The sequence below is a fragment of the Cricetulus griseus genome, chromosome 7, assembly GCF_003668045.3.
Source record: "Cricetulus griseus strain 17A/GY chromosome 7, alternate assembly CriGri-PICRH-1.0, whole genome shotgun sequence".
Lineage (NCBI taxonomy): Eukaryota > Metazoa > Chordata > Mammalia > Rodentia > Cricetidae > Cricetulus > Cricetulus griseus.
The window spans coordinates 97,305,335-97,328,799 of NC_048600.1; the positions used below are offsets into that span (position 1 = coordinate 97,305,335).

Here is a 23,465-nt window from a genome sequence, read left to right on the forward strand (position 1 = left end):
CTATTTTACGATTTTTTTTCTTGTGTTTCAACTATTTTGGACTACTCAGGGCTTTCTGTGGTAGGGTTGCTGGGCTTGAGTAGAGCTGTGTCCTGGCTGTTACTGTTTTTACACAGGTGTCTAGGCATTTGGAATTGGGAAGACTGTAATCCTGGATGCTGATATCTGATCTTGTTGGGTGGGTTCCTTGGTTTCTGTTGTCCTCTCTAGTTCTTAGGAGTGTTGATCCTGATAGGTGTGGCCACTGGTAGTTCCAGGTAAAATGGTTTCTTCGTATTAGGAGCCGACACTTAGGAACGGAGATAGGCTGGGGAGGTGAGGGGTCCACAGGAAGGAGGAAGGCAGGGTGTTCCACCAGGGTCTACTTAGACCCCTGGGAGTCGGGAGAGAATGAGGAGAGCCACAACAGAAGGTCTGCTACAGAGCTGGGAGTAAGACTGGGGGATTGGACTTGCAGGAATGGAGGGAGACATGAAGCTGTGCAATGAGCCTACTTGCTCCCCCTGTTAGAGTAGCCTGTGGGTTCCCAGGGAGTACCTGCTAGGAAGGTGGGATAAAGCAGTGAGTAAGTGAGGGGAGAAGGAGGGGAAGATCTGTGTGGAGATCCACTGGAGATGGGGGCAGGGGGGAGGGAGCCTGCAGCATTATCCTGCTGCAGAGCTGGGGATGACCCTGGGGGATTGGGTTTGGAGGAGCTGAGGGACTGGAGTGCATACCTGGCATTTTCTGTGGGTTCCGAAAATGAACTTGGGTCCTTGTGTTTGCATAGCAAGCACTTTACCAACCAAGCCGTCTCCCCAGCCCTTGCCATGATTTTCACAGGGAAGTTTTTCCTAATTACAAAGAATGTCAGCTGTATTTTCTTTCTATAGAACTGTGATTACTATGGGGCTCCTATTCAGAGACTGCCTGACTTAAAGCTTGGCTTCATGCTAAAAAGCCAGTCTCTTTGAGTTGTTTTGGTCATGTGCTAATGTTGTATGTATGTTCCTCTGATTTCCCAGAGAAACAGTTTTAAATTTTCCTCTTTAGATAATGACGTGTGCTTATGCTGAGGTTAACTGGAGATAGAGCAGTTTTGTGTTACTGTGTGAGCAGAGGCATGTCTTCTGTTTCTTGTTTTGTTTTTTGTTGTTGTTGTTGTTGTTGTTTTTTGAGACAAGGTTTCTTTATGTAGCCCTGGCTATCCCGGAACTCAGAGATCCACGTGCCTCTGCCTCCCAAGTGCTAGGATTAAAGGTATGTGCCCAGCTATCTTCTCTGTTTCTTTGATGGTGGACTTGACACTTTGGTACACTTTGATTTACCAAGACAAAATAGAATGCAGCACCTTTTATCTGTGTGTGTGTGTGTGTGTGTGTGTGTGTGTGTGTGTGTGTGTGTGTGTGAGAGTGTACACGCAGGCACGCACGTATGAGCTTGCCACCAGGGGTGCCCAACCTTTTGTCATTGTGACATGAATTTTGTCTGCTACAATGTGGAGCCACATTCACAGCTCTCCTGGGATCTTACTGCTCGTGAGCTGCTGGTTGGACACACCTGCTCTATACTGTTCCCACATGCTGACGATGCCGATTTCTGCCCGTCTGCAAGGGTGTGAATTGCAGACATAATTCCACTGGGGTTTCTACTTTAAGTCTGACCATGACCAACCTAATGGCCACAATTGAACAGTGACTGGAGAACATCTTTCTTCCACTGACACACATACACACACACCTGAAATGATCAGTAAAGGGTTTATGTTAAGCAGATAGGTTTATTAAAAATAATGCTAATATAATCCCAGGGCACACTGATTTCAAGAGGGTCTTTGCAACAGATTTCTTCATAATTACTTATCAACTAAATAACAATGGTTAACTTAACTTATAGAATCACTAAATAACAGGAAAGGAAAGGACCAGGCTAATCCAATAGAGACTGAGCTGGCCTTGATATCCCCTAAATATCAGTCCAGTTGGCAGCCACAGGCAAAGCTGGTCTCTAGAGGGTTAATGAGGGCCCTAAGTGATCTTTGCAATGAACTCCTCCTGCACCTATCAAGGCTCCAAAAGGCTTGGGAGCCAGAAAGAAAGCAGGAACAGTATCCTACACTTTTATAAATGAGTAAAGGCCAGGTAAAGATTTTCATGTTTGCTATTTCAAAATGCTAGTTTTAAAAAACGTTACTAGCAATGTATGTATTTCCCCTCCCTGTCTCTTAAACCTGAACACCAGTGTAGAAACACTCTCGGGAGAACGAGAGAGAGGAAGAGGGGAGAAGACTGTGTGTGGCAGATGCTGGTACTGCTGAGGGGCTGCGGATGCCAGCTGTGGCAGCACTAAATCCCCCAGTAAGGCATCAGGTGTCGGGACTCCTTCTCATAAACATCTGGAATGACGCCATAGGGTGTCTGTACCATCTTAACCGTCGACTTCCCAAAGAGCTGGCTCTCGTAGTCTATCAGCTGCCTCCAGAAGCCTACGTTGGGCCTGATGACAGGCCTTCGGGCTTTCACCCAGTTGTATGCCTCCAACAGGCACACATTGTGGAATTTCATCAGATACGCAATACAGAGAGTGGCCGAGCGGCTCACTCCTGCAGCACAGTGCACCAAGGTAGCCCCATGCTTCTTGCTCACACTGTGGATCTTGTCAGCCACAGTGTCAAAGTACAATCTAATGGGGGCATGAGGAATGTCAGCCAGAGGCACTTTAACATATTCAAACTGGGGCCAGTTGAAGTTGGGGATCTCGATGGTAGCATTCACGATGCAGGTGATGCCCCGGGCCTGGAGGAGGTGCCGGTTGGAAGCCACACTGCCTCTGCCCAAGAAGAGAGAGGAGGTGATCTGAGCAATGCCTCCTATGTCTCCCTCGGAAATCATCCGAGGAGCCATGAGAGTCCGTGGGAGCGTGCTGTGACCTCTGGAGCTCATGAAGAAGCCAGCAGTCACACTTTCATCATCAGGGGCAAGACAGGAGAATGGTAGAGTCCGTCCTCCACCAGGGATTCAAGACTGCAGCCTTCTTCCTGCAAGATACAGGTATCTGTCAGAACTGTCCATGTTACTCATTTCCCACAGCTGCCTCCAGTGCTTGGGGGATGGAAAGAATTCAGAAGTTATTTTCTAAGGCAGAGTGCATTCTTTGTAGGAAGTACAGAAATCATTTTCTATTGACTATTAGGAAATGGAGCCTGCAATGCCAATATGTAAAATCAATAAACTAAGCTTTATTTTTTTTAAAGCCCTTCAGTGAAAATAGTCACTCTATTTTTAGGAAAGTTAAAGACAGAAAACATGCTAACTGGTTCCTGAAGAGCCATCTGGTGGAATCCTGCTGAAAGAGGGGCATTCCTTGAGTTTGTTTTTTTTTGGGGGGGGGGGGATCAAAATCAGACTCAAGCTGGCTAGGCAAGTGCGTTATCACTAAGTTGCCATCCCCTGCCCAGGAACCCAGAATGTTGTACTGTAGAGCCAGTGTCATGTCCTTCTCACTGCCATGTTTTCTTAAACCTAATTCCAGACACTGAGACTTTGTGAAGAAGGAATATGAAAATGCCACATCAGGCAGAACAGTAATAGGCTTAGAAAAAACACATTGTCTTTTCTAGGAAAGGGGGGCACTTCTCTTTCAACTGCATTTAGCACCTTGAACAGAATAGTAACTTGGCTTAGAAAAAATGAATTGTCTCTTCAAGGTAGACAATAAACTGCCTTCATGGAATAAATAACAAAACCAAACTGGAAGTCAGCAAAAATAAAGCCAAGCCATCTTTGTTCTTTACAATTTAAAAACACTTTTTTTTTTTTTTTTTTTTTTTTTTTTTTTTTTTTTTTGCAAAACAGGGTTTCTCTGTGTAGCTCTGGATCCTCTCTATAGACCAGGCTGGCCTTGAACTCACAGAGATTCCCTCTGTCTCTGCCTCTCAAGTGCTGGGATTAAAGGCATGCACCATCACTGCCTGGCTTAAACATATTTTTCTATATTTATTGTGTGGGCTGTCTGTGTGTATATATGAGGGGACATGTGGTGGTCAGAGGACAACTTGAGGTTGGTTCTCTCCTACCATATGGGTTTCAGGGGTCGAACTCAGGTCTTCAGGCTTGGCAGCAAGCACCCTTACCTGGTGAGCCATCTCAACGGCCCCAAGATGCCTATTTCTTGTAATTTTTTTATAATGCATGAATAATTTGGAAGTCCAAATTTGGGTAAAGTACTGTGGCCTTTCCGTGGAAAGGCAATCTGAAGGCACAGTTTTTGTGTATGTATTTGTATGTATATAGTACTGGAGAGTGACGCAGGACCTGCCTCAGACATGCTAACAAGTACCAAGGGAGTTAAACCCTCAGCCTTGCAGGTCATGCATGCTCTTCAAATTGTATTACTGTCAGTCAGCTAACTAGGAATTTGTCTGAGCTGACCCTGGGTAATGTAAATGATAACCTTACCCGTATCTGCCAATTCTAAGCTCCCAAGTGAACTCTGCTGGGTTCAGGGATGTGCTGGAATTAACACTGATTTAGCTCAGTATCTGGTCTATGTTTTCTCATTAGTAAAATGTTTACTATAAAATATAAATATAAAATATCTTTAACAACAGAAGACAAAACTATTGAGCTAGGTATGGTAGCATATGCCAGGCAGGAGATTGTGAGTTCCAGGCCAGCCTGTGCTACTCAGTGAGCCCATGTCTCAAGAAGGAAAAAATTATTTTGATTATGGTCTCCTGAGATTTCAACATACCATTCTCTCACTGCCAAACCAACATGTTTCATGGTTTGTGCATCCTGACAAGTGTGTAACAACCGCCTGGTGCCACAGGAAACCGAGTGCTCAGCCAGACAAACAACCCTGCTTGTGTAGCAACAGCATCATGGTACTCACGTGCTGAGGAGTCCCGTGAGCTAGAGCCCTTGGTCTGGATCCAGACAGTCTTAGGTAAACAGTGGTTACAGTGTATACAAACGAGATCTGTAGGAAGACAAAGAGATAAGGATGTAGCGAGTCAGGAAACCCCATTCAATCCCTCCTGGATTCTTGCTGCTAAAATCAAATTTGGGATGAATCTTGAAAGCAAGGGTCTGCTGAACATTTCTGGTATGACTTAAAGAATATACCAACTGAGTCTCAGGGACAGAATCCCAGAGTCTGCAAGCACTAGGTACATTTTTGGCACTGATGAAGACAAAGGTAATTCAGGGATCACACCACAGGATACTACGGAAGGCATCCCATAGACTGTAGTTCAGCCCCTTTGGCACCCGCTATCACCCCAGGAGCATGAGGACCTGGGCCTGAAGTCACAGCAGGAAGGACAGAGAAGCAAGAACAGGGGTTGCAAGATGAGCTATGAACCGAGGTATAGAAGTGCAAGGTGGTGTGGGGTTAGCATTATCTTCAGACAAGGGGCCAGGACAGCTGGCCCTGCTGTTGAGGAGAGCAAGCTGAAAGTTCATCCTTTTCCCCATTTCAGCCTCTCTACACTCTGTAGACTGACAAGCGCCATGTCCATCTCCAGAAAGGGCTCCCCTCCCACGCAGATGCCCCGCCTCACCCTCACAATCACCATGCTTACATGTTCACTTATGCTTTGCTCATGTGTAAATGGTGTGTAAACTGACATAACCACCATGTGCCACAAAAACTCCAGACACAGGACCTTCAAAATAACACCCACACATCCCACTCAACATCCTCATGCTCCTTTACAATCCATTCCTCTTTCCCTTCCACCCTCATTTTACTCTGGGTGTGTGTGCAGCATGGCTAGGCAGCATGGCTCATTACTAGCTAGCCTTGAACCACCTGTGTAGCCTAGGCTGGCCTTAAACTTGTTTATGTTTTCTGAGATAGGGTTTTTCTGTGTAGCCCTGGCTGTCCTGGCACTCACTCTGTAGACCAGGCTGGTCTCGAACTCACAGAGATCCACCTGCCTCTGTCTCCCAAGTGCTGGGATTAAAGCCATGTGCCACCACCCATAGCTTTAAAGTTGTCTTTAAGAGTCCTGTAAATTTGAGGGTGTCTGGCTCCTTTGAGAAGAGCATGATATTCATCAGTGATGCTGGGCACAACTCCATTTTTATTGCTGAGCAGTACTCTGCAGTGTAAATACACCATGTGATTCATCTGTCACCTACTGATGAATACTGGGTTGTTTCTAGCTTATGGTTATTGTCAGGAAAGCACTACAGATATTCAGGGGCAGACCTTTTTGTGAACAAATGCCCTCCCCCTTGGTTAAACACCTAGGAGTAAAGACTTACATGACATAACACTTTCAGATATTTTCGAAAGCTGGGCATGGTGAGGTAAACCACAATCCCAGCATTGGGAGGCTGGGGCAGAAGGATGCTAAGTTCAAGGGCAGTCTGAGCTACACAGCGAGACCTTGTCTCCACTGCAAACCAGCAAAAGAAAAGAATATAATAAAATAGTTTAAAAGAAAAATTAGGGGATAGGATTTAGTTCTATGGTAGAGTGTTTGCCTGACGTGTGACTCCTCAGATCCACCCCAGCAAAAGAAAAACAATGAAAAAAAATTAGTTCTGGGGCTAGCAAGATGGCTTAGTAGGTAAAGGTGCTATCCACTGGGCTGCAGGACCTGAGTTCCTTCCCCAGAACCCACATGACAGACATCCACACATGATCTGTGGTGTGCCTCACCCAAACAAGCTAACAATGTAGAAACACCAGCACCACCACAGGGAACTAGACAGATGGTTGTAGTTAAGAGCTCCATGCCCTGCTCTTGTGAGGGATTAGGGTGCAGTTTCAGTACCCACAAAGCAGCTCACAAACCTGATTCCAGTTCTAAGAGGGATATGATGCCCTCTTAGATATGGGCACCAGGCCTGCACACAGTGCATGCATCACACACACACACACACACATACATACTACATCCAGGCAGGCCATCATACACATAAGTCCTCATGTCTGTAATCACAGCACTTGGGAGGTGGAGGCAGGAAGATCAGGAGTTTAAGGTCATCCTCAGCTATGAGTTAACTAGAGCCTGGGTAACATGAGACCTTATACTACACCCAAAGCCAGGTTCAGTTCTGCCACCATGCAGTGACTTTCCTGTCAGAATCCCCTGGGAGGTTTTTCAGGACTCTGACCACTGGGCCCCAGCTTCTTTGGTTCTGAGCAAGACTGGAAAACTTGAATTTCCTAAGTGCTGCCGCTGTGGGTCGGGCAGTCTGAGAACTGCTGAAGCAGTGGGTGCCATGTGGTACCACCCAGGACACCCCATCACGGCTGAGGTGCTCAGAGAGCTGCCCCTCCTTGGAGCTCCACACTGAGAGCTGGCCCATGCAGAGGACCTGAGGTGCAAGAGCCCCCCCCCCCCAGGAGACAGAGGAAGTGATGTAAGATGATGGATGTATTGAGGTTTTCCCCTGGCAGAATTCTAAAGAGCAAACTCACTGTGGCAATAAACGTAAAACTCAATGCTGGGGGCTCTCTACTCCAATTTCCATGCGACTATCTCATTGCCTAGTTAGGAGACACAGCCCTTGTTGTCCCAAACAATCCTGCCATCCATGAGGCTACCAGCCCTCCTGACCTCGGTGCCCAGGCTGGAGGCCTCTGCAGCAGGATGGTCTTCCAGGGTCGCAGGCTGGAGGCCAGGCTTCACCCGTTTTACTGTTCATGTGATCCATGTGGGGAGGACAGATTGTGTGTCCTCTAGGTAGAATCCAAGCAAGGCAGACACGATGCTCTGTTCCTGCTGCCGCCGCCAGTCCTGTGCCAGCAAACCTGCTCCAAAATGCCAAAGCTGGCTACGAGGTTTAGAAAAACACCTTCTGCCGATGAGTGCTCAGAGGGCAGGTACGGCAAACAGTCTCTGACAAGTCCCCTTTCCCCTTAATGGGCCAGAAAACACAAGTTTGGGTATAGTGGGGTGATTGCAACTCGGAGAAGGCAAATAAAGCCAGGAAAGCGAGAGGGGAAAAAAAGCCACCAGCTCTGCACCACATACTGCTTCTCTGTGGGACACTGTGTCCTTGTCACCTGTGTCAGTGTCCTGACTGCAACAGCCAGGGAGAACCCCTTTAAACACTGACAGACAAGCCTGAGCCCAGATGGGCTAAGCTGCTCCTGTTTGTCCCTGAGTGGGCATAAGCAGCCTAGTTTGACCTAGTTCTAAGAATGGCAGAACCTAACCGTAAAGAATATAAAAGCCCACAGGTATTCTACATCACAGGCACACATAAAATCAACTTAGATACATGCTGAGAGACAGGAAGTCCGGCCTGTGTGTGTGGGATCAAAGACTGCCCCAGGGATGAGTGAGCAGGAACCTCTACTGTCGCACACTGGCCTACAGAAGCTTCCATGATGTTAACTGTGGTGTCTACCTCAGCCTTCCCAAGCTGTAGTGCAGCTGCATTTCCTTCTTATAGGGAAAAATGGTTCCTGACCATGGAACCAACAATGGACACCAGAGGCACAAAAGCAGAGCTGTCCTAAAACACAGAAAGTTGGGTGGCATGCTCTGGGGCATTTTGTTTTTTTTCCAACTTTTTTTTATTTGAATTAGAAACAGGATTGTTTTACATGACAATCCCAGTTCCCTTCTCCCACCCGTCCTCCCCTACCCCCCCAACTAAAACCTTATCTGTCACATATCTTTTCTGCTCCCCCTGGATGGTGAGGCCTTCCATAGGGTGTCATCAGTGTCTATTGTATCCTTTGGGATAGGGCCTAGGCCCACCCCCGTGTGTCTTGGCTCAGAGAGTATTCCTCTATATGGAATGGGCTCCCAAAGTCTCAGGGGCATTTTAAAATAAGGTGTCTTTGGCTCACATTTTTAATTTCATACTTAGAAGAAGCAGACAGATCTCTTGAGTTCAAGGCCAGTCTGGTCTACAGACCAAGCTCAAACCAGCCAGGGCTACATAAGACACTGTCTTGCTGGGTGGTGATGGTGGTGTGTGCCTAATACCAGAACATGGGAGGCAGAAGCAGGCAGATCTCTGTGAGTTCAAGGCCAGACTGGTCTACAGAACTAGTTCCAGGACAAAAAACAAACAAACAAACAAAGAAAAAAAAAAAAAAAACCACTGCCTCAAAACAAAACCGAAAGATCAGGTGTACAGATGTCTGGGATTCCAGGCATGGTGCATGCTGATAATGCAGCACTCAGGAGAAGCCACAGAAGGACAGCAGCAAGATCAGAAACAGCCAGGCCACCTACTAAGGCCCTGGCCTCAGAACAATAAGCATCAAGGACTAGGAACTAACAAAGTTTAGTGTCAGTGTCTTGCAGGGGCCTGTAGTCTTAGTAGCATGCCAGCTAGTAACCACTGCCCTTGCTCCTGGCATGCAGATCTCTGGCCATGTAGAACTGTACTGTGGTTACATAGTGGTAATCCACACCTGGATCAGTGCCAACATGACAGAGAATGGCCGTAAGTCCCAGCCTGTTCAGAGCATCCACCCAAGTGTCACCAATGCTGCTTTTCCTTCTTAATGCTGACAGCCAATAGGCTCAACAGTTAAAGAAGTAAAAATCCTAGCTGCAGAAAGTGGCCACACTGGTGCAGAAGAGCCAGAGAGAACTGCAAAATAGTTTAAAATACTCCTAGCTGAGACCAGGGGAGTTGGGGTGTGTGTGTATTATACAAATTATATACATATTACATGTGTGTATACATATATACATACTATATATGAAGTTCTGTCACTTGGACTGACAATGCTCCTCACAAGGACCATAGACCACAAACTCAGTACCAATCAGAAGAAATCTTTTAAGTTGTTAGTCAGACTCTTGCTGTTGCCTTTGGGTGTCTCTCAGAGGTTGAACTTAAGCCCCTGTTGCTGAAGATAGCACACATTTAGAACACAGCAAGCACTCAGGCTATTGATCTGGACCTGACCTGCAAGCTTCCTTTCTACAGTCTAGCTTCCATAATGCCAGAACGTCCTATGCAAGCTGCTAAGGGAAGGAAGCAGTTAAGAGTCCTACTAGCTGTGACACCAATGGACCACAACATGACCAGCATGACAAGATATCACAAAAGTGCAATAAGTGGCACTCACATGTTTGTGGCAACCAACAGCTGTCTAATTGGACTTAAGGCCCATTCCACGGGAGGGAAATCATGCCTGGTACTGGAAACTTAGCCATCTTCCCAGGACTAGAGGATATGATCTTAAAAAAGAATCTACTTGGGCCGGGCGGTGGTGCCCATCTTTAATCCCAGCACTCTGGAGACAGAAGCTGGCAGCTCTCATGAGTTTGAGGCCAGCCTGGTCTACTGTTACACAGAGAAACCCTGTCTCAAAAAAAAAAAAAAAAATCTATCAGCACTTTGCTAGACCAGCATAATTCCTTACTACATTCTTATCCTTATACCAACAGATAAGTGTGGTTACCATCCCTCATCAAGAAGGCTACTCTACAGCAAATAGAGACCATTGCAGAAAACCACAACTGGACAAAATACAAAGATCAGTGGATTGTGGGGAGCCCAGCCCCAAGGGATATATATGCATCACAAATCCTGCATGTATGGCTCTGGAACATCGAAGAAGGGAGGGCAGAAAAATTCTAAGAACCAGAGGTCCAGGAAGTCTGCTGTGTGACTGCCTCTCTTAGAAGCGGCTGCATAGCCAGGCGTGGTGGCACGTGTCTTTAATTCCAGCACTCGAGAGGCAGAGACAAGGGATCTCTATGAGTTTGAGGTCTACTGAGGGAGTCCCAGGACAGGATCCAAAGCTACACAGAGAAACCCTGTCTCGGGGGAAAAAAAAAAATGGCTGCATAAACAAGACTTGAACAATGACAATATCAACAGTCATGCTAATGAGGAAGGGATGGATTTTTACAGGGTTTCATCCCTAGACAAAGGCCTGTAGGCAACCAGTGACTGTAAGGAGAATTAATCTCCTGCAGGGATGAGCACCGTAACTGGTAACCCAGTACAGCTCTGAAATCATATACACATAAAACAAAGATGGATTCATCAGGTTGTTTTTATATATTTGTCCATATATAAAGAAAAAGAGGCTATCAATTTGAGAGTCGGTATGGGGCATAGGAGAGTTTGGAGGAAGGAAAGGGAAGGGAGAAGTGATGTAATTATATTTGAATTTAAAATTTAAATAACCAAGATAATAAAATATCTCTTAGCTTTACAAACCTCAGAAGGTCAGTACATATAGGGTGGGGGAGGATATACATATGTATTGGATTAAAGTCTCTTTATTTCCAAGCACAGCCGGGTGAAACACAGGCCAGAGCTAGGTTAAGAACCCAGCCAGCGCAGCCAGAACAAAAAGAGCGCGCGGTCCCCACGTGCAGCCTTTTAAGAAGCCCCTCTTACGTCATCCCGGCTTTCCTTCACCCCGCCCTTATGGGCGAGTCCCCAGGTCCACCTGGTACCTGCCCCAGGTCCATTGGGCGGGGCTAGGGTTACTCCCTACACATATGCATGTATGTTATAGAAATTAAAAGTACACACACACACACACACACACACACACACACACAGAGAGAGAGAGAGAGAGAGAGAGAGAGAGAGAGAGACTTGTCTGTGTGGGTATATGCAAGGGGCCAGAAGACAGCATTGGATCCCCTTGGAGCTAGAGATAGGTGGGGGCTGGGAACCGCCAGTGGGTCCTCTGCAAGAGCAAAAGGCTTGCTTAGGCCTGAGCCAGCTCTCCAGTCCCCATAACAGTTACTTTTTTATACTCAAAAGACCATGCAATCACATTTAATCCTTCTATTAAGCATCCATCTAGTTCTGTGAAAAAAACAAACAATGAAACCTTAAGGCCACTCCTTTTAGAAGCATTTTAGCCTACACAATGATAAATACTGCTTTTCTCATTTATTTTCACTATTTTTTTGTTGTTGTTCTGCTTTGTTTTTCAAGACAGGGTTTCTCTGTGAAGCTTTGGAGCCTGCCTTGAACGCATTCTGTAGACCAGGCTGACCTTCAATGATCCACCTTCCTCTGCCTCCCAGGTGCTGGGACTAAAGGTGTGCGCTGCTGCCGCCACCACCACTACCGGGGTATTTTCACTATTAAAACACTAATGTGCACCACTGACGGAAAAGTTGAGTCACTTTGGTTTTGAGACGGGGTCTCAGGTAGCCCAGGCTAGCCTTGACTTCACTGTATAGCTGAGGCTGACCTGGAACTCCTGATCATCTTAACCACCACCTCTCAAAGGCTTGGATTACAGGTGTGGGACACCACACTCAGCCTAAAAACCATAACACGATGATAATCTTTCATTAAGTAAACACTTGACAGAACATTAAGAACACAATTCTAACAACTATGGTCTAATATTCATGTCAAATAAGTAAAATGAAGTAAAAGATACCCACAAGTTGCTTTTAATTGTAAAAAGTGAGCTGATTGAGTAGGGTGGGATGCCTTGACAGTCTAGGGGAGGAGGTGAGGTCTTTTTGCTTTTTCCATCTTATGAATGAAGCAACACAACAGTGTTCTTAGATGAAGACAAATACACACAGTACACATGAAACTAAAAACACCTGTAATCCCAGAATTTAGAAAGCTATGACAGGAGAATTATGGTGGTTGTGAGGCCAGCCTAGGCTGCAGTAAGCACCAAGCGACTGGTGATATACCATCTCAGAAAATCCAAATCTGAAACAATACAACACTTTAGATAGTTCCACCTTGCTCAGCCACCAGTAATCTAACCTTGAGTGTGACACATCTACCAAGCAACTGCCTGGGAGACCAGGTGACCATCTCCTTGACCTCTTTCGGATACATTTGCTAAATCTACTGTATGATACTGGCTAAATGCAACTGGAGAACACATCACAGCCCAGAGGAGGAGATGGGCACTGCATTTAATGGAAGCAGGGAGACAGAAATCCATAATAGTAGCTCAATACACAAATCTGAAGATGTCTGGTTCTAGGCCAGGCGTAGTATCTCATTCCTGTAATCCCAAGACTCAGGAGTCTGAGCCAGAAAGACTGTTGTTGTGAGTTCCAGGCCAGTATGGGCTAATGAGAATGAGACTGATTCAAAAAGCAAAAACCGTTTAGGTCTAGATGATAAATCCATTGATCATGCAAGCTGGGTTAAAATGAAAAGCCTGCAAGTAACTGTGGCATGAGGGGTGCATTCATTCAGGTACCGTGGGGCCACCTGGATTTATTTTATTTTATTTTATTTGTAGTACTGGGACCCAAACAGCACATATGCAAGCGCTCTACCACTGACTTAGCTTCCCAGCCCTTTATTTATCTGCAACAGGGTCTAACTTGGTCAGGCTACATATGAACTCATTTTGTAGTCAAGACAGTCCTGGAAACTGTAATTCTAACTCGGTTTCCCATGTTGCCAGGATTACAGCCCTAAACCACCAGACCCAGCTAAAATCTTTTTTTTTTTTTTAATCTTTTTAACTTGAGATGAAATCTCATGGAGCCTATGCTGACCTTGAACCCCTGATCTTGTCTCCCTGACCCAGGTGCTGGAAATAGAGATTCGTGCCACCAAGCCTAACCTCGAACTGAAGTTTCAAGTGTGACTCTCACCCAGCTTGGTGCTTACCTTGCTGTCAGTTCATTCATGTGGCAGTTTTTTTACTGAGTTATTTAACATACAGTGTAATGTTGACATTTCTCCCAGGGTGGGGCTGGTGTTCTTGGAAACCCAGAGGTCTGTGAAGGCCTCAATGGGAAAACCAAAAGAATGTAACAGACATGAGGTTTCCTCGGTGAGAGGATCTAACTAGGACTTGCTCTTAGAATTTAGGTGCTATGCTGTGAGGAAGCCCAAACTAGTCCAACGGCTATCATGTGACATATATGTAGGTGTTCTAATCAACAGCCCAGGGGAGGTCCCAACTGAACAATGACTAGATATGTAAGACACCTGAGCATGAGCCTAGCCCCAGGCCCCATGTCACTCCTGACTTTAATTGCCCATTGAGGACCTAGCCATTATGAAGCAAATACAAGCTATCCCCAATATAAAAAGGTCTGTGTTCTTGGTCTATAGGAATCTGTGAACAGATCATTAAAGGCACATGGCATGAGTGCTAGGAAGCAGAGAGTGGTGGCCATATGTATAATCACAGCATCTGGGAGGTCTGCATCAGACCATGTCACAAATTAAAAAAAAAAAAAAAAAGCTGTCAAAAATCTCATCATCATGAAGGAAAGCATAACACAGATCTTAAAACAACTGAATAATGGAAAACAACAACAAACACTAAGTGACTCAAATGGAGGATGCAGACAACAGATCCTGTAGCAAAACAAAAAAGGAGCCCGTGATTAAAGCAAAGTAAAATCAGCCAGCAGTGCCAAACCTCGGTTGTTCCCTAGGGAGATACAGTGTTCCGTTTACTGCTATGACAAAATACTAGAGGCTGAGTGCCATATGAAGGGCTGATTATACATCTCAGAGGTAGAATACACGCTTGATATACATGAGGCCCCGGGTTTTATCTCAGTAATCCCCTCCTCAGTGGGGTTTATGTAGCTCACAGTTTCTGAGGCTGAAAGTCCATGTATGGCCAGCTCATCTGTACTGCCTCTAGCTGCATCACAACATAGTTGGTGGCATCAAGGTGGGAGACTCAGAATGACGCAACAAAGCCAGAGACCAGGAAGGGTCCAGACTGACTTTCCGGACAACTCACCCTTATGAGAACCCACTCCAAAACAGCACCAATCCCTAATCTGAGGGTGATGCCCTGGTGACCTAATTGCCTTGTGGTAGGCCCCACATTTTCAAAGTTCCACCCTCCCAACATGGCTGAAAGTTGAAAGTCAAGCCTCCAGCACACAGGCCTGGGATCATGGCAGATAGAGTCTCATAGACCAGACTAACATACTTCTTAATCCATTAAAGGTATATTGCCATTATTGCCTTCCTTTTTTTAAAAATTGTGTTTGATTTTGTATATTGTACATGCGTCTGTGTGTACACATGCCATGGCAATGTATGCAGGTCAGAGGTGGTTCTCTTCTCACCATGTGAGTTCCTGGAATCAAACACAGGTTTCAAGCTTGGCAGCAAGCGCCTTTATCCGATGACCCATCTTCCCAGCCCCATTATTGCCTTCCAAGCTCCTTACTTCCAGATTCTAGACGCAGAACGCAGGCCCTTTGTTACTGCCCCTTCCCATCCCTGTGTCCCAATGCTAGCAAAACTGCCCCTCTCCACAAGCTTGACAGAAGTGAAATATGCCAACAACTACGATCAAATCCCCAGGTCACAAGATACCAGAAGATCGACATCCACGTTCTAGTGTGGGAGCCGCTGCTCACAGAAGCTGCTGAGGCAGACAAGAGCTCCTATCCCACTGCAGAAGCCACTGGAGCCTGCAGAGCACCCAGAGGATCACTGTCACTCTGCTGTGGTTCTGGGATGAGGGGTCAGAGGGGAATGGGAGGGTGAAGAGGCTTTCCCAGCCTCTACAGAGAACACTAGTAACCCCTCTGGGACCAGAGCCTCCTGCCACCAGCTGGGCCTTGTTGATTGTCACTCAACCGGATCACAGCAGACCAGCCCTTCTAAAGACTCCCAAAGGATCCAATAAGAAAGAATTAAGGAACAGAAGAAGGTCAGTGTGTGTTCATGTCCTCTGTGCTCTAGATTTTAACCTCTCAAAGTCCTAAATTGCTAGAGCTCAGACAGTCCTGGTGAAGAGACCACATAAACTGAACCAATGAGATGCTGATGAGAGCCCATGAAACATGCACAACTGTTTGTTGACAACTTGGAATAATCTATGCAGCAGCCTATGTAAATAATACCTTAATACCTTACAGAAATGTCAAAAAAAAAATGTGAGCCACAGATGCCCGGTGAAAGGCAGACACCACTAAATGACAGCACATAAAGCTGAGGTACTTAAAAAGAGAAAAAGCCATAAATCCTCAAGGTTGACACAGTTGGAACTGTCCTCTGAGAAATGGGGCCAGAGAATGAAGGTGTCTTCCTGAGATCTCAGTCCCCAAAGGTCACACGATTACTTTAAGGAGACAAAAGAGTTCTTAAATTAGAATTACGTACACAGGAAGAAAGCCCTCCAGAGTTAGCAATCACCCCTTGACCACTTAGCCTTTGATGTGCAACTGGACCAGATCAGAATCCCAGAAACTCCAGCAGCAAGCTTCACCCTTCTCCCTCCACAGATTTATCATATACCTGACCCAATTTGTGTGTGTGGTTTATACCAAATTAAGAGTGCTGACAGGTTAATTTCCATTTTTTCCTTCTTAATTTTTAGAAATTGTCTTATGTGTGGGGTGTCTTGCCTACACACCTTTGTGCATCATGTGTGTGCATCCGGTATGTGAAGAGGCCAGAAGAGGGTGTCAGATTACCTGGAACTGAAGTTACAGATTGTTGTGAGCCACACACAGTATCATAAACAATAAGAAAATGAATATGATGGATGGAAACTACAAAATTCATAGCAAATGCTGTTTCAGTGAAGGAGGAAGAAAGGGGCCCAAGAGGACTTCGATGTTATAGTGCTTTTTGTTTTCTGAGACAGGGTCTCCTGATCCCAGGCTGGCCTCAAATTGCTGTTTATCAGAGGATGACTTCGAACTTCTGATCCTCCAGCCTCTACTACCCAAGAGTAGTAGAGGGACACCACACCTGGTTGAATTCTTCATGGAAAAAAAAATCTCAACTTCAAGATTATATGTAATTTGTATGGGGACAGTGTTGTCCCCAATCTTGTCTTCACCAGTGTGTCCTAATCACGTGTGGCAAGCTCACACCGACCCACCTCCTTCTCCTCTTCTGCTTCCCACCACACCTCCCAGGTGAGGAAGGCTTGGAGCTTCACATGCCCTCTTTGCCATGCAAATGAACGTTCTAGTTAAAGTTGTCTCATTATACAGCTACAAACTCAAAGACCAAGGAGTCAGAAAAGCCTGAGATACAATCTTTCCACGAGAAGAGCACACCAATGGGTTATCCAGTGCCCATTGGTGAGCCCTGGAACCACACAGACAGGTAATGGTATACAGACTGAGCAGAATATATTTAGGACTATGTAACAACAATGAAAAAGGAGGCCATGAATTTGAAAGAACGACAAGAGAAGTATATGGAAGGGCTTGAAGACAGGAAGGAGAGAGGGAAAATGATATAATTAAAATCTCAAAAATAAATAAGAAAAAGGAAGGAAGGAAGGAAGAAGAAAGGAAGAAAGAAAGAAAGAAAGAAAGAAAGAAAGAAAGAAAGAAAGAAAGAAAGAAAGAAAGAAAGAAAGAAAGCAAAGCCTGCCACAGGCCATCAATCTGAGACCTGACTGGGCATGGATTTCAAAAGGGCCCTTTCCTCCACAGAGTCTATGGGATGGCAGGAGGAATGAACAGCTGACAAACTGGACAGGACATGTTCCCTGCCAGTGTCACTACTTAGATGCACAGAGGAGCTGAGCCAGCCTCACTGACGAGTCATTGGCAAGTGACTGTGGCAGCAGCTGCAAGGTCAAGGGTTATCAAAACACACCAAGGTTTTCCTCCCTCCCACTCATCTTTTCTTGAAAGCCAGATCTGAAAGAAGAAAACTTTTACAAGCAAAAAAAGTATTTGTGGCATACATAAATAAAAACCAACAGAGTGTTTTTTAAGGTGCCTTACAAAAGAAATAGAAAGGAATCATGGCCCCCACAGGCTCTTAACTGATTCTCGAACTGTCCCTCAGGCTGTGAGAAAGAAGCGCCTGGGTTATCTGGTAGGTCACAGAACCTATGCTCTCAGGACAAAGAGGAGATGTAACAGACACTCAGCACAGACCAGAATTTAGTAAATGTCCTGAGATGACTTTATTTCTCTCCTTCCTCACCCCCCACACACATCCTAACTTTAACTCCAGCCAGCAAACCCAAACACAGGCAAACCAAAGCCTAACAACTGTAGCAGGACATCTCTGTAGCAAATGTATTCTATATTGCCCCTACTTTTACAGATGAAGGAAGATCTAGAGAAAAACTTGACAACTGTGTACCACTTATTCCTGTAGCACAGACACTGTGTTCTGGGCCTCTTAGGGACATGTACACACACAAGTGTGTCTGCCCTTGTCCTCAGGGTCCTTGACCAAGGATGGGTCTTAGTTCATGCCCACTTCACACACTTTGAGCTCCACCTTTAGGATTGGGCACAAAGCAAGCATTCACCAGGGGTGTCCCTTAAGGCCTTTAAATACTTCTATTTTTAGTACCTCATTTTGCATAGGTAAATTTTCTGTAACTATAAACTGTCAAGTAAAATCAACAGAAAGATTCTGTGGAGTATTTTTCTAAGTACAGTGGGAAAACTGTCTCTCATGTTTGATACATCAACCCAAACCATAGACCTTTTTGTTTTTGTTTTTTTCCTGACAGAGTTTCTCTATGTAGCCCTGGCTGTCCTGGAATTCAACTCACTCTGTAGACTAGATTGGCCTCCAACTCAGAGATCCACCTGTCTCTGCCTCCCAAATGCTGGAATTAAAAGCATGTGCCACCATTGCCCAGACTCAAACCATAGAACTTAACATGAATAAATAGAAAGACATTAGTGGGGCTGGAGAGATGGCTCAGTGGTTAGGAACACTAGCTGCTCTTTCAAAGGACCCTGGTTCAATTCCTGGCATTCACCTGTTGGCTTACAACTGCTTATAACTTCTGTTCCAGAGGATCCGATGCCTTCTGGCCTCTGAAGGTATGTGGTGCACAAACACACATGCAGGTAAAACCACCATTCACATAAACACATTGGTGTATGACACAACAGGAACCAGATTAGCACATGTTCTCCCCCCACCCCACCCCATGTTACTTATTCACTTAAGAAACATCCAAGCCTACTGTGGTTAAATAGCAAACACAGTGATTTATGACTTCAAGGTGGATGTCACTGGAGGAATGTAAATTGGGACAACCACTTTGGAAAAGTAGCATCACATATGACCCAGGACTATTCATAATTGTCCAAGGTCACAAACAATCCAGATGACCATCAACATTTGACAGATAGTTTGTGGTATGTCCACCCCAAAATGAATCAACTATTATCTCACACCATATAAATTATTCTTTAAAAATCATAGTGCAGGAGCTAGAGTGATGGTTCAATGGATAAGAGCACTGGCTGCTATGACAGAGGACCTAGGTTCAATTCCCAGTCCCCATAAGGCAGCTCACAACTGTCTGTAACTTCAATCTTAGGGATCTGAGACCCTCTTCTGACATCCTTGGGCACCAGGCACACATGTAGTACATAGACATACATGCAGCTGAAATACCCATATGCATAAAAACATACAAATAAAAAATTTAAACACTATAGTACCTGAATTTCCACAATTATCTATATGTCCATGTCTGTATATTTAGTATTGTGTATATATATGATGCAAACCAAAAGACAGATCTAAGCCTCCTGTGGTGGTGCATGCCTTTAATCCCAGCACTCGGGAGGCAGAGGCAGGAAGATCTCTGTGAGTTCAAAGCCAGCCTGGTCTAAAGAGCAAGTCCCAGGACAGTTAGGACTACATAGAGAAACCCTGTCTCAAACAAACAGACAAACAAGAAAACCTACAAGAATGTAGCATAAAGGTGAAAGAGGAATGAACAGCTGTGCTGTTTACAGGTTTGTACTTAGGAGGTGAAAGCCATAGAAAAAGGAGATTATTTCTATTAAAGCCGATGGCTGTCCAGAAAAAGTAGGGGGGCTGGGGGGTGAGGGGAGAAGTAGATGGAGTCTGCTTTTTGGCCTATGAGAATAGATTAGTTACACTTAACATTTTCTCTAAAATACCTCATCAAGTTACCTTTTCAGTGTATTCCTTTATCTTTCTGTCACATTTAAAAGGTTAAGTAAATATGTCATTGACTAGCAGACATTCTCCACTCTGGCTAGCCCAGGGAAAGAACCCTTTGAATATCACTGTTACTCAGCATCTAAGGTCAGGGCCCTCATCTGCCCAATACTCAGCCCAATGCCTCTGGAACAGCAAAACTACTTAATAAAGGTTTTCTATGTAAACCCATGCACTGCCAATATGCTGACATGAACTGTGCTACATGAACCCTTTTCCTGACATTGCTGATTTGAGCTGTGACCCCCCCCCCACTAATGCTTTCCTTTCTGTTGTGTCTCCCCGGTGATGCTATCATAAATAATGAAGCTACCACCTTAAATGCCAGCTCTGTAAGTTTATACCCAGGCCGCCTTGGTTGCTTTAGCAACTATCCCTGCCTTCCACTCCCTCTTGTGTCTCCTCTCAGCAAAGACAATTTGCTGCTGTTGGCCATGCATGTTTGTGTTTTAATAGGAAAGTTTCCATGTTGCACCTGAGAGTAAAGCCAGGCATTATGATGATTCAATTACTTTCAAGTTGTTTGTGAAGGGTTCATTTGCCTGTTGCTGGAGAAATACTGAGCTGCAGTCAGAGTTAACATAATTTTACAACCAATTGTACTTAAAAAGCATACTACCTGTTCTAGAAATTAAATCCCTATAAACAGGAGCAGTCAACTATAAAATAATTTTGTTAACAAATCACTTATGCAAATACACATCTCTATGAAAATGTAGGGAAGGATCCATTCGACACCGACAGAAAGACACAGCCATTCTTTTGAAGATGATTAAAGGAAGACAAGGACCTCATCTGTAAAGTTTTAAGTTTTCATACAGAATGAGCAAAGCCTTTTTTGTGATGCTGGGAAAATATTTTAAAACCATCTTGTTCTAAAACAAAATCCCACATGCATAGACATACACCTAAAAGCTCTCTCTTAACGATAATTTTAATCCCGATGTCTTGAAAGATTTCCCAGATTTAGAGCCTTTAGCCATTTCTTAGGATAGGAGTAAATCTATGAGCTACTCCATTAAGGAATCTCAGAGAATGCATACCTGCAGTCAGCCAGTAGCAAAGATTTCCGAGGAGAACTCAGCTCAGCCGCGCTCCACAAGGATGCTGAGAAGACTCGAATGAAGCCAACTGTCTCCCGTTTTATGGGGGAAAGCCAAAAATACCAAGCAGCTTTTCTCCTCCCCCAGCGTCAGAGGTGAGTCAGAGCTGGAGGCAGGAGTGGGGCCCATGTGTCAAGCCGCCTGTGCAGGGCTCCTTCCTCCCTCCTCCTGGGAATTCTCGGCCCTCATCTGACCTGATGTGAATTCTTAAGGTGTCTCTGGCAAGGAAGACGTGGTTACTCATTCTGGGGGAGCCTCATTCCTCTGTCTCTCAAAGGAACCGAGACTAAGTGCCCTTTATGACTCCACAAAAGACAACGGCAAAATTGCAGCCCTAAACACACAACTTTGCAAAGAAGACATACAGTACCTTTGTTCCCACCGTTTTTAAAGAGCAAGCAATTAGGGGAAAAAAAGTTGCATCTTGTCAAAGGACACTTAGATTTGTGGGGGAAGACTACAGCTGCAGACCACTGACCCTGGCCTCTGTGACCTTTCATTGACCTCAGGGAGGATATTCCGATATTTCATTAAACTTAGAAGCAGCTACCGAGGAGCAAGAATTGCAGGAAACTGCGTTAAAACTCTTGAACCACATTTCATTAAATTCAGTTAAGAATCCAAATCTTTGCCTCCGTTTTTACATCTGCAAAACGGGAAAGCACAGCTTTGCCACCTACCTCTTACAAACCCCACAGAAAACTAACCGGCGAGTATAAGCCAAATGCCGTAGGGCTCTCCCGAGTGGAAAGTACAAGGTGTTGTTTTTTGTATCCCTAGACAGTGAGACTTCTGGTAAACCACCGCGCCTTCCCTTGCCTCCAAGATGCCCAGTTACCACAACATTAGCCGGCGCCACTGGCAACATCCACTTCAATACAAGGTAGTTATACAATCCACGAAAAGCGGCTTCACCACTTGGCTCCCTCCCCTACCCCAAGCTCAGCACAGCTCAACTTCGATCCAAAGCAAGGAGACTTAGGAGAAATAAGAGCCATATGTGAGCACTGCACACACCAATCTACCACCGCGGAGTCACGCTCAAGTTGAGTACTTAGCATCGCAGAAAGCCAAGAGTTTCCAGGGACTGGCGGCGCCGGTCGCGGGTGCATGCTGACGCCCGCCAGCAGAGGTTCGGGGATCCCAGCCTCTCCCACCCTGCGCCCCAAGGCCGCCGGGCACCCGCACAAAGTTTGCAGAACCTAGGGTCGCGCGGACCCGGGACCTCTGGCGTCCCCCGCACTCCGTACCGAGCGTCCCAGCCGCGGTGGCGGCTCTCGGGTCCGTGCTGCTACCCGGCTCGCGGCTTCTGCCCGCGGGCCTCCCCCGCCCTGCGCGCCGCCAGCCTCTTCCGAGCGCGGGCCCGTGGCGGGGACGCGCGTGGGTTCCGGGCGCTGCGCGTGCGCGCTGCGGCGCGGGCGGAGCGTCCCGGCCCCGATGCCTGCTCACCTGGATGCGCTCGCAGACCCCACTACAGCGTTGTCTTCCAGCCCGGCTTCTGGGCTGGCGTTTGTGGGTTCTTTTCCAGATGCAGAGAAGTTACTGCAGGAAAACAAAGGATAAAAGGTGTGAGCATCTCAACCAGTGACTAATCACCACCTCTCAGCCACCCTCGCCTCTTCCCCCGCGCGAGACAGCCTCGGGTGCGGACACAGGGGTGAAGGCAAACTCACTCTTTTTGTTTTGTTTGTTTGTTTGTTGAGACAGGGTCTCACTAAGTAGACCAGGCTGGCCTCAAACTCACTGAGACCCGCCTGCCTCCCGCCTCTGCCTCCCGAATGCTGGGATTAAAGGCTCCTGCCACCACGCCCCCCAACTAACTTTTCTGTCCCTCAACTGCTGGGTCAATTTTGGTGAACAGGTACCTGGAAAACTCCAACAGAAGTAATAAAGACCCCCAAACCATCCACAGCACGCTGACACACTGACAGTGACCATCCGTGCTCCTATACTGCTTGGACTGACACATGGATCCCCTGAAATTTATTTGCTCTCATACTCTCTCTTTTGGGTCTTCCCACCTGTGATGAGTAGATGCACACTGACTTTCTTTAGTTCACCCTGCTCTCCCCTCTACCAGCAGAACTGAGGGAGGACACAGGGGAGGTAGGAAAGACTTCCTGTAGCCTCTGTAGTGAGTCAGACTCTGGGAGTCCTGACTTGGTGCCCGGTCCTGTGCTCTCTGGAGCCATGTCCTCACTGTAGCAAAATAGTTGGCATCAGAACTGCTGAAGTCAAACTGGTAGTCATGGATTTGGAGGACAGAGGAGGAGCACACTGCACTTGGAGTTTGCAGCCTCTGACATCCTCAAGCTTTTTTTTTTTTTTTTTTTTTTTTTTTTTTTTTTTGGCCCTCCCTTCCTTCCTTCCTTCCTTCCTTCCTTCCTTCCTTCCTTCCTTCCTTCCTTCCTTCCTTCCTTCCTGAGATACCTAATCATCACTGGCCAACCAGATTCAGAGTCATTTTGTGGGTGCTGGGATATCTAAAGTTTTGTCTGCTTCCCAGATGAAAATATATCACCAAAGACAT

At 45.9% G+C, this 23,465-nt stretch overlaps 1 protein-coding gene across 4 annotated transcripts; it reads right to left on the reverse strand.

The window, feature by feature from the left end:
• Positions 1-1,739: 1,739 nt before the first annotated feature.
• On the reverse strand, positions 1,740-23,089 carry Dusp14 (dual specificity phosphatase 14). Of its 4 annotated transcripts, none has more exons than XM_027426421.2 (4): positions 22,957-23,089; positions 22,385-22,477; positions 4,873-4,959; positions 1,740-3,016 (listed from the first exon to the last, which is right to left on the reverse strand). In XM_027426421.2, the coding sequence occupies exon 4, from the start codon at positions 2,919-2,921 to the stop codon at positions 2,325-2,327; it is 597 nt and encodes a 198-aa protein (XP_027282222.1). In that variant the 5' UTR covers positions 2,922-3,016; positions 4,873-4,959; positions 22,385-22,477; positions 22,957-23,089; the 3' UTR covers positions 1,740-2,324. The 4 variants fall into 4 exon arrangements, with proteins under 4 accessions (XP_027282222.1, XP_027282224.1, XP_027282220.1 ...); XM_027426423.2 differs by lacking the exons at positions 22,385-22,477; positions 22,957-23,089 and adding exons at positions 7,556-7,749; positions 22,186-22,294; XM_027426419.2 differs by lacking the exons at positions 22,385-22,477; positions 22,957-23,089 and adding an exon at positions 22,186-22,332.
• Between the last annotated feature and the right edge of the window lie 376 nt (positions 23,090-23,465).